Source organism: Anomaloglossus baeobatrachus, chromosome 2 (genome assembly GCF_048569485.1).
Source record: "Anomaloglossus baeobatrachus isolate aAnoBae1 chromosome 2, aAnoBae1.hap1, whole genome shotgun sequence".
NCBI classification, from domain to species: domain Eukaryota; kingdom Metazoa; phylum Chordata; class Amphibia; order Anura; family Aromobatidae; genus Anomaloglossus; species Anomaloglossus baeobatrachus.
Window position 1 is genome coordinate 731,977,082 of NC_134354.1, and position 12,130 is coordinate 731,989,211.

Below are 12,130 nucleotides of genomic sequence, written 5' to 3' on the forward strand. Positions count from 1 at the left end.
CCGCAGTCGTCCGAGGGACCCGTCCATCCAGCCGTGTGTTTTACCGAGAACTGTGTCATCGTCTCAGGCTGAGTGAGTACCCCCGTGCCGTACGGCACAGTGCTGCCCCTGCGACCCTGCACCTCACCAGGCCCCGCAACCCACCTGCCATCTCTACCCCATCACCGGGCCCCCGGGACAACCAACCCCCCTACCCACGGAGGGGAGAAATAACAACAAAGCTGCTCCCTGTCACCGCTCCCGGGATCCCCGTTCAGAGCAGCGGTGGTGTCACCAAAATCACCACAACTGTGGGTGGCGTCACGGACAATAATCAAAACCCCCATAATCAAAATCCCCTTTTCACTCACGGGCGAGGAGCGCCGCTCGAGTCCCCGGGATCCGGCCCACCGCTCGAGCCACCACCGAGCCGCAGCAGCAGCGGCAGCCGGACCTGAGCAGTGGGAGAGCGCAGCGTCCCCTCCTCCGCCCGCGACACTTACACTCTACAAGAGAGAGAGGACCCCGATGAGCATAAGAGCTTACACTCTACAGGAAAGAAAGGACCCGCAAAGCATAAGAGCTGCTGTGCCACCACAGTGGTCCGGTTGCCACAGTAGTGCTGTCCTCCTCACAGGAGATGATGTTATACCTGGAAGCAAGAAGGGGGTTTGTGACGCTAGGTAGTACCAGCTACCAACACTTTCCTAACTCCAGACCAGAATGGGGAGCTCTAAAACCCACTTTAAGGGGAGCTTCCCTATAAGTTCTGGCCTGGGGGAAGGATGAGAGGGGAAGGACAGAGGAGTAGGGAGAGAGACGAGCCTGACATCCTGAGGACCAGGGTCACCAAAGGACTATTATCAGGGAAGTGGAGGGCTAGTGAAAGGGAAGAGGAGAGTGAGCAGTTGAGAAAAATCTGGGGAGCCGAGTAGTGACTGAGCTCACCCCAGAGCAGAGCGCTAAACACAGGACGCCAGAGTCCTTGGTTGTTTGGGCACTGATGTCCAGGCAGATGAATCTGGAAGGCAGGAGATTGCATGTCTTCTGTCCACACAAAACGCCCGGCAGCACAGCAGCATACTGACCACCACTGTACAAGATATAATAATATGCTATATGTCATAGCTGCAGGCCATTATGGGGAGGCCCACATGGCCATGCAAAATTACGCTTGTTCTCTGATGCTTCAGCTGTGTGGGACATGGTGCCAGACAAGTTTTTTTTTTCTGCAAACCACAAGTTGAATCTCAAAGTGTTCAAATTCAACTCCAATTCGATTCACTAATCTCTAACTGGCATCATTATTACTTGTATAGAGTAAGTAGTAAAATAGTGGAATGCCTCCATATTTCAGAGTGCCTTGTTGCTGGCTAGTGTTCATTGACCTCTTTCATTCTTGAGGACCTGGCATGTTTGGTCCTCCATCTGTGCGGCTAGTTCAGTTCAAATTATGTAATACCTCATTTCTCCTGTGGAGGTGCTGATGGAAAACTGAAAACCAAAATTAAAACTTGATTGCTGGAGGTATCGGGATTTCGACACACCTTGACCAGTTAATCAATCGAGAACCCTTACAAAGAACATCTGTCTTAAGAAGGAAGAAAAGAATAAGATTATAATAATAGCTGCAGAGAACCACATGTCACTCCATAAAACATTTATTAAAAATCGAGACTTTACTTCACTTTAAGAAACACTTTAAGTAAAGTGCCCTTTCAGAAAATGATGGCAAACATGAATATTTCTTTTACACTATTATACATTACACATAGAAATTGTGCAAAACACCACATATTTTTATTTCAATTCATGGAAACCCCAATAAATGGAAAATATTTTTTTTAAAACCTTTACAAATTTAACTTAAGTTTTATTCTTTACAGTTTACAACATACAAATGATTGACCCCCTGATTAAGAACCAGAAAAGCTTGTCCAAAGCAAATTTGTGCAATGGGTGCGTTTTTACCATGACGTCTACAATATTGGCTAAGATAGGTCACCCAAAAACTACAGATACAAGAGAAAGAAACTTGAAATCTGTGAATATAAATTTTGGTTAAAACTCTACATAAAGTTTCAGGAATTGCTGGTGAGCCAAGTAGCTAATAAGCCTAAATATTTGCTGCTGGATTGCAACTTTTTTTGGATTATTTTTTTGACAAATGTCTATGGAAGTCCTTTTTGCCTGGTTACTTGAAAAGCCCTATTGGCTTTAGAAATTTTCTAATGTGCCGATAATGTCTACCCCTTGCCTACTAGTGCTTTTTGTTACTAATGGACTAAACATGATCCTAATCAATGATTTTCTGCTGGATTACAACTTTTTTGGATTATTTTTAGACAAATGTCTATGGAAGTCCTTTTTGCCTGGTTACTAGAAAAGACCCATTGGCTTTAGAAATTTTCTAATGTGCCGATAATGTCTACCACTTGCCTACTAGTGCTTTTTGTTACTAATGGACTAAACATGATCCAACCATAGGTTGTAATCAATGATTTTCTGCTGGATTACAACTTTTTTTGGATTATTTTTAGACAAATGTCTATGGAAGTCCTTTTTGCCTGGTTACTAGAAAAGACCCATTGGCTTTAGAAATTTTCTAATGTGCCGATAATGTCTACCCCTTGCCTACTAGTGCTTTTTGCTACTAATGGACTAAACATGACCCAACCATAATTGTATTCAATGATTAGAGAGAGGATGAATAATCCATAAAAAAATCAGAATATTTTTCTCTAGCAGGACAAGTTAGGCAAAAAGAAATCATGTATGAAAGTAGCCATATTGGAACATAGAGCAACCAATATATTTTTTTTTACCTTTAACTGGAATCTGGTTAAAAACATATTTTTTAAGTTAGGACCCTATCTGTAAATGGCTAGTATAGTTGGTTGACACCAATATTAAGGCTTTTTTAAAATTATTTTAAGGCCTTGTACACACTGGGCATTTATAATAATGAGAAGTTGTAATAAAAGAGAAGGAAAGACCTCCATTATGTGGCATTTCACCTTGTATATACTGTATATTGAATCACTGTTGAGGATCGGCAATGTTTCGCAATCTGATCTCATGGCCACCAATTAGTACCCTAACGTACCAATCCTGAATGATAAGAAAAAAAGTTTGGCCAGCTCACCAATCTGTAGTGTTCTGCATTGTGGCTATATGAGCCTTCATCATGATCTGACCAAGATGAAGGCTCAAATAGCCGAAACGTGTAGTCTAGCATAAGTACTGCTTATTGACACTGTCATTTTTCTAGGATTTTAAAGGATGAAATTAATGTTAAGTTTTTTAGACAGTTAAAAAATGTCTGGTTTGGTGGATTTTTCCTGGGTCTACTTCCTTTTTTTATGCAATCCTGAATGATGATATACAGTGGGGAAAAAAAGTATTTAGTCAACTACCAGTTGTGCAAGTTCTTCCAGTTAAAAAGATGAGAGAGACCGTTAATTGACATCATAGGTAGACCACAACTATGAGAGACAAAATTAAATAACAACTGATTTGGCAAGATTTTTTGAAAATTATGGTGGAAAATAAGTAGTTATTTAAAAATATGCAAGATTTCTGTCTCTCGCAGACCTGTAACTTCTTCTTTAAGAGGCTCCTCTCTCCTCCACTCATTGCCTGTAGTTATGCCACCTGTTTGAATTTGTTATGAGTACCTCAAACAGTCACACTCCAAGCTCCACTATGGTGAACACCAAAAAGCTGTTGAAGGACACCAGAAACAAAATTGTAGCCCTGCACCAGGCTGGGATGAATGAATCTGCAATAGGCAAGCAGCTTGGTGTGATGAACTCAACTGTGGGAGCAAGAATAAGAAAATGGAAGACATACAAGACCACTGATAATCTCCCTCGATCTGGGGCTCCATGCAAGATTTCATCCCGTGGGGTCAAAATGATCACAAGAAGAGTGAGAACCAAAAATCCCAGAACCACATGAGAGGACCTAGTAAATGACATACATAGAGCTGGGACCACCGTAACAAAGGTCACCATTAGTAACACACTACGCCGCCTAGGATCCTGCAGTTCCAGACGTGTTACCCTGCTTAAGCGAGTACATGTCCAGGCCTGTCTGAAATTTGCTAGAGAGCATTTGGATTATCCAGAAGAATATTGGGAGAATGTCATATGGTCTGATGAAACCAAAGTAGAACTGTTTGGTAGAAACACAACTCGTCATATTTGGTGGAGACAGATTGCTGAGTGGCATCCAAAGAACACCATACCTACTGTGAAGCATGGGAGTGGCAACATCATATTTTATGTCTGCTTCTCTTCAAAGGAACCAGGATGACTGATCCGTATACATGAAAGAATGAATGGGGCCATGTATCGAGAGATTTTGAGTGCAAACCTCCTTGCATCAGCAAGGACATTGAAGATGACACGTGGCTGGGTCTTTCAGCATGATAATGATCCCAAGCAAACCGCCAGGGCAATGAAGGAGTGGCTTCGTAAGAAGCATATGAAGGTCCTGGAGTGGTCTAGCCATTCTCCAGATCTCAACCCCATAGAAAACCTTTGGAGGGAGTTGTAAGTCCGTGTTGCCCAGCGACAGGCCCAAAACATCACTTCTCTAGAGAAGATCAGCATGTGGGAATAGGCCAACATACCACCAACAGTGTGTGCCAACCTTGTGAAGACTTACAGAAAACGTTTGACCTCTGTCATTGCCAAAAAAGGATATAGAACAAAATATTGAGATGAACTTTTGTTATTGACCAAATACTTATAAAAAATCTTGCCAAATCAGACAAGGTGATTTTCTGGATTTGTTTTCTCATTTTGTCTCTCATAGTTGTCGTCTACCTATGATGTGAATTACAGGCAAATCTCATCTTTTTAAATGGGAGAACTTTAACAATTGGTGGCTGACTAAATACTTTTTTTCCCCACTGTATAGCGATGAGGGAACCTTTGGAAGTTCGGTTCACAGGGCACAGTCGGATTTGTGGCCTTGACTTGACCCGAACCTCAATGGAAGTCATCTCTAATGATATTTACCCACATATGACAAAACAACCCATATTGAACACAATGAATATCTTGTATTAATACAAACCTTTGGAAAACCAGTAGATTTTGAAAGTCTTCACCAAACCACAAGGCACTTCTGTGACAAGTGCTACCAACATTTTTTTTTAGGTAAAGTCCACAATGAAAACCTCAGTGTTATATTGATCCCTAGTATATACAAGGCCTGTCATGACATGGATCAAGAATCATATATCTATAAGTTATAGAAATGGTGTATGTTCTTATGATGCACGATTTGGTTGACCTTTGGTTCTATAAAAGCTGATATAGGATATTTCTGTACTGCATTAATGTCTTATTATGTAAAGTGTACATTTTCTAATGCGCGCACCACAAAATTTATAATTTAAGTTTTTAAAAACATTCTATTGGAACCAATATAAAACGTATTAAAGCTAAAGGTTTTCTAAAATATAATTTGTCGGACATAGGCGGCAACATATGTGATAAACTGAACTACTTACTATAGAGTTTAGAAGCAGCTTCAGCCCTGACAATATTGTGCTATTGTATATGGCGTCTTGTATGGGCCGTCAGTTACATTCATCCTCTGACCTGAGGCTTTGGTAGCATTATGCTGCAAGTACACAGGGGTGTCAGCCATTTGCTTGTATTACGCAAAGATGCAGCCTACTAATCTACTAACATACACAGCATGACGTTAAAGGCCCCCAAACACATTAGACTAAAGTTGGCCAACCCTGTAGATATCGGCAAGACCGGCTGTCCATCCTAAGTGAATTAGGAACTCCCAACTCTACGCAAGAAGGATCTGGCTTAATTTTAATCTTTTGTATGGCAGAGAGACAAGCCGCTGCCAGAAAAAGTCTGTCAATGGCTTTTTCATAAAGAACGCAGGAAAATTAGGAAAAAGATGGCAAAGCGAGCTCTCCTGTATATGTGAGAGTTGGGATCTGCCAGCCAAATATACATGTATTAGGATCTTTTCACTTAATGCTGACCAAAAATTGGGTCAAGGTGGCATGAGACAAAGATCTTAATAATTTGAAGAACTCCGTTTAGAACAAATTATGACATTATAAGATCTACTGTTCTCTTTTCTCCAACATACAGCAAACCTGAGGCAGAGTAGATATGTATTGGTAAAGATATAGGTGTATTTACAGTGCACAATAGTTGGGAATGCTTGTTCCTGATAATAGTTCAGTGTAAACAGGCTAACGGTCACCCAACTAAAGAGGAAAACGCTCGTTTACTGAGAGAAATGATTTTTAAGCCTGCTTAAAAAAAATCATTCTCAGCAGCACATCGTATTGTGTAAACAGGACTTGTGCTGCTGAGAACAATGACACCCTATGACAGAACCATCTATTACTGATCTATTACCGATTATTCTGTCTGCATTAGAAATGCGGTTAATCTGTCTGATTGACCACCAATTGGCAAACGTAGACGACTGGTTGTCACTTAACCCAATGTAGAGTAAACCCGGCCTACGACATTTGAACATTGGTCACCACCCTAACACATAGTGAAAGGATTTAAAGATCTAGGTATGTATTTTTTCACTACTGCCAAAGAATGGCTGAGGTGGGGGCTCTGGCTGTGCATTGTGTTATGGCTCATTTACAAGAGTAAATGATCATCGAAGGAACAGTGTCCTGATTATTGGCCTATGTGAATATGCCGGCGATCACCAAATAAACAAACAAAAGATCGCCCCATGCGAACGATATAAGCGCTGCCAATAACATGTACAATAAACAGAATTATTGTATTAGTGATTGGTCTGTCCCCATCATTGGTCGTCAGCATGTATAAAAAGTCTGGTAAGAAAGCGCCGATGGACTTGAATATCAAATCCCGTTAAGGGTACATTCCCACGATGACTGTTACTCGCGTTTTTGAAGCTACGTGTTTTTTGCTGTGTCCAAAATGCTGTATTTTAGAATGCAAGCAAAGTGGATGGGATTAATAGAAATCTCCTGCCCACTGCGCTTCTATTATTACACTGCGTAAAGTGACCTATGGGGCGTTTTTCCAAGCTGCAGAATGTCAATTTCACTTGAGGGAACGCTCAGTTTTCTGTGCAGATTTTCCTCATACTCTTGTATAGGATGCGGAAAATCCGTAGGGGAAAAGACACAAATGCATTTTTGGTGCATTTACATGGCAAAAACGCAGCAAAAATGCATGTAATCCGCACCTAATGATGTCAATGCCAGGGAGTTTCAAAAACAAAACAGCATTACTTAAAGCATAGCACCCCAAACAGAGACAAAAAAATGCAGCGTCAAAAACGCGATAAAAATGCAAAGTCAAAAATGCACACAAAAAAAGCAATGAAAAAAACGCAAGTAGACTAAGGTGTGGAGATGACGAAGAAATTCTGCAGTGTCGGAAACTCAACTGATCCTGATCGTGGGAACGTAGCCTCATCGTACATTGACAGACCAAAATGTTCATGTCTAAATGCACCATTAGGTGAGAATGATGGAGCTATAGTAAGCTATTCCGCCAGGGTATTTAGGTATGAGACAAAAACGGAAAACTGAATCTTGGCCCAGATAAAGGAAATTTCTTACATGTTGCTCATTTGCCTCATAAGGGTGGGTGCACAAAATCCGGACATGCTGCGTCCTGGTTGCAGCGTGTCCTCCGCAGGAGACCGCAGTGGCATGTGCCCACAATCAGGGTGTGGGGCGCTGTGGACTTTGTGTTCTTCCTGAGGAGAACACTTGCATCTCCGCAGCATAAATTGACATGCTGTGTCTTGGAAAGTGGCGCTACATGTCAGTGTAAGCTGCGGAAAAAAGCATAGTGGGCATGGGATTTATTTAACATCATCCATTACACTGCTATTACTGATCTTGTGGACGTACCCTTAAGGTCCAAACCTCTAGATCTAAACGTTTTTCTGTGGTGGACATACTGGCACTCAAATTAGGACATGACATGCTTTATCAGTAAATTCAGAAATTGGAGGTGTTAAGGCCCCCATATACATTAGGCTTCTGTCAGCCGAATGATAGATCTCAATAAACAGGGACTCTCGGCTCGTCTGGTCCTTTACGAGAGAGCCCACACTACTGAGGGAAAGGCTTATCTCCAGAGCAAAAAGATGGCTGCTGAAATTCAACAGGCCGGATCCTTCTCTGTCTCAACATCATTAGTAAGGGAATAGTGGGACAATCTTGTAAATATCGTTAGGTTTGGCTGATTTATATCTACTGTGAATGGTGTCCCTAAATTGAAGCTCCTGGGCCTAGCATCAAATGTGTGATAAGGCCCCCACATACCGAGCACCACATACGGTTTTAGTAAACAAGGCCCTTGTGCGGCTGCCATCTCCCATGGTTACACCCATGGATTCTCTTGAAAGAAAATATCTGGCCTTTTGATACTATAATCATGGTTTCTTTCAAAGCCATTTAATTTCTCTTAACTTTTAATAATAACAATCTTTATATTTATCTCCTTTTTTATTCAGGTCTGAATTGGGTAATTGCACTGTCTCAGCTTTTGATTGTCTGGATGATTGTCATTTCATATTAAATATAAACATGTTATTGTCACCTTTTTTTTTTATACACTTCAAATAAAAGAAAAAAAAAACAATTATCCCTATACCTGCTATACCAGAATATACTGAACCTTCTCCCTGGTGAAGTGGAGCGGGTAATTGGCTCAGGCAACTTATAGTAATACGTTTCCCACCCAAAATAAAATAAAAAGCATATGCACAATTGTTTAGAAAAAAAAAATGTAGTCACCATCATGCATTTTACAATAGTGTTATTCCACGTCGCTCGCGTGGACATAAGTAGTCTGTAAGCCCTGTAAAATGCAATATGTCCCACAGAGTCCATTCACTCGTAGGTTCTGGCTCCTCTTAAACAGTCACTGCGGGGTACATCATCTGTTCAGGGTTACTGTGAGGGTACGGAGATTGCATCTGTCTATATCCACCTTGGAGTCCATCTAAAAAAGGTGGCATTGGGGTCATGGGGACAGAGTCATGAGGTACAGCATATCCCACAAACTGGGGGTGAAGATATTGTCCTTGGTGTGGAACCATTTGGGTCGCTTGTTGACAGTTTAACACTGAGTAATTGGTTGGCATGTTCACATACACGTTATTCATGGCTCCTTCTGGCAGACAGCAGTTGGTTTGTGATCTAGTTGGGGGAGCCCTTGCTCCCGAATTGGCACTTGAGCTGGAGCTGGTGGCTGTGCTGGACTGCCGAGAAGAAGAGCCGCGTGAGGTGCTGGCGCTTGATATCATAGGGATAGTTTCCATAAGGCGATTGCTTCCCGGAGCTCTGCTCTGCTGGGGTTCCTGCTTCGGTCTTAGGCAGCGGCAACAGCAAATAGCAACCAAAGATCCCAAGATGATAAACGCCACAAATACTGATCCGACTATCAGGAATGGAACATAGATGGGAACTGAAAGAGAAATAACAATAACAGGTTTAGAATAAAGAAGCTTAATGTTTTATCTTATAAAAGTATGGATGGAGGATGTCCTAACCCTGGGTCTATAATCCTTCTAAATAAGAGAGATCAGCTGTTTCATTACCTCTCCTACACTGTAAGGCCACGTGCACACATTGAGTTTTGGTGAGTTTTTTTCTCTCAGTATGTGTAGCCAAAACCAGGAATGGGTAAAAAATGCAGAAGTGGTGCCTGTGTTTCTTTTATACTTTTCCTCTGACCCTTCAACTCCTTGTTTTGGCTACAAAAAACTCACTAAACATTCAATGTGTGCACGGGACCAAAGGGGTTGTGCACATGTCAGATTTTTTTCTCTGGACCTAGTTTTCTGCAGCATGCACAATTTGCCTACATAAATCGTATCACACTTGGTCATGCAAGTCAATGGGTCGGTGAAAAAAATCAGACCACACTCAGATGTCATCTGAGTGTGGTCTGATTTTCACAGACTAAAAAAAGTATAGGAGATATGCCTTGACACGGCTACTGGGCAGACATAGAAATGGCCACATTTGTATGCTAAATATCTCAATTTCCTAGATTTCCTTAAGCAGTAATGCATATTCTTATATTCTTACATTCGTGGTTTGAATGGTTTAGCATTTCAGAGTGCAACTGTCTTTTTTTGTTCAGTTTTGCAGATGTTCAGACTGCGTGTTCGGAGTGCCGTCAGTTTTTTGTCTAGAATATGAAATCATGCTCTGACTTTGCATCCCTCCCCCATTAGCCACAGCTGATTTTATTCTCTACTAGCAGGTTCCTACTTGCCCATACACATGGAGGTTTTTAACCCAGAGAGAGGCGTTAGAGTAGGTACCCAATATACGAGATATGCCTTGACGTGGCTACTGGGCAAATATAGATCGCCATATTTGTATGTTAAATATCTCAATTTTCCTAGATTTCCTTAAGTAGTAATGCACATTCTTATATTCTTACATTCAGGGGTTAGCATTTCAGAGTGCAACAATCTTTTTTATTTGATTTTTACAGACTGACAGAATGGAGAAGGTGGTGAAATTTTTTTTTTTTCAATCTTCACATCCAAGAAAATCGGATCACACTTTAATCAGAGTCTAATCAGAGTGTGATTAGCATAATCGGGCAGATTTTCTCAGATGAGAGGAAAACGGTTCTGTGACACTAGACTAACTGAAAGTGACTAAACATGAGCATGTCCCGAGCATGGGCAGTGGTTAAGCATGAGCGTTACCTGTGCATGACATCTGGGGAATCCCAGTAAATGGACCGCCACCTTTCACACTTAATCTATATAATTGCACATAATTAACAAAAAGTGATGACAAGATCTGTACTGCTATTCACATACCATCTTTTCCCAAAAACAAGACCTACCACCAAAAATAGGCGCTTGCATGATTTAACAGGGTTCTGTGGAGTATGAGAAATATAAGCACTACTTCAAAAATAAGCTCTAGTTTCAATCAGAACTGGCAGAGATAGTCAAACTGAACAATTTCTTAGGGATCCCAATCTCTTAGGGACCCCAGGGTTTTCATTCTGAGGTTAAGATTGTTTAAGGACCTTTGGTGACTTCACAGTCATGTGACCATGATTTAACCAAAGGTCTCTAAATTGCAGGATTCTAAAAGAACTGATGTTCCAGAATGTGGTAAAGCGGGCTTTACACGCTACGATATATCAAACGATATGTCGTCAGGGTCACGTCGTAAGTGCCGCACATCCGGCACAGTTTGACATATCGTAGTGTGTGACAGCTACGAGCGTCTGTTAACGAGCAAAAATACTCACCTTATCGTTGCTCGTTGACATGTCGCTCATTTTCTAAATATCACACTTCCTTCTCTGCGCCGGTTGTTCATCTTTCCCGTGGCAGCACACATCGCTCTGTGTGACAACCCGGGAACGATGAACTGCAGCTTACCTGCGTCCCGCTGGCAATGCAGAAGGAAGGAGGTGGGCGGGATGTTTACGTCATCTCCGCCCCTCCGCTACTATTGGCTGGCCGCTGTGACGTCGCGGTGACGCCGAACGTCCCTCCCCCTTCAGGAAGAGGATGTTCGCCGCCAACAGCGAGGTCGTTTGGAAGGTAAGTACGTGTGACAGGGGTTTATGACTTTGTGCAACAAATTGCCCATATCGCACAAACGATGGGGGCGGGTGTGATCGCAAATGCGATCTAACGAGAAATTGAAGCATGTAAAGCAGCCTTAACACTATATATGAATAAAAGTAGATTTTTTTTTTGTTCAAGATTGTGGATTGTTATTCATGGAAAAAATAAAACATCCTCTGAAAATAAACCCTAGAGCATTTTTTCGGAACAAAAAATCAATACAAGACCCTGTCTTATTTTCGTAGAAACACAGTAATACAGTACATCAAGTACCAGTAGAATCATAATGCTGATCATGATGCTATCGTCTGGTATATAAATAGATGATATCATGCTTAGACCTGCCAAGTAACAAGTGATGGCAGATCATGTTGTACATGGTGTCTGGTGATGGGCCACATCGCACCTGCCTTACTTGAAGGTAACTTAAACCAATTACCAGACTATTATATCACTCCATTACACCATCTGTAGGCGAGGAACACTATTCTGCCAGCAGGACATATGTCACTTATCATGTGAGGGAATGTAATCTCCG

General features: G+C 41.6%; 1 protein-coding gene across 1 annotated transcript in view; it reads right to left on the minus strand.

Moving 5' to 3' along the window:
- Positions 1 to 1,624: 1,624 nt before the first annotated feature.
- Positions 1,625 to 12,130, minus strand: part of SHISA2 (shisa family member 2) — a 45,898-nt gene continuing 35,392 nt past the window's right edge. The window contains exon 2 of the mRNA XM_075337375.1: positions 1,625 to 9,446. Coding sequence (XP_075193490.1) covers positions 8,893 to 9,446 — 554 coding nt within the window. The 3' untranslated portion in view covers positions 1,625 to 8,892. The remainder of the gene's footprint in view (positions 9,447 to 12,130) is intronic.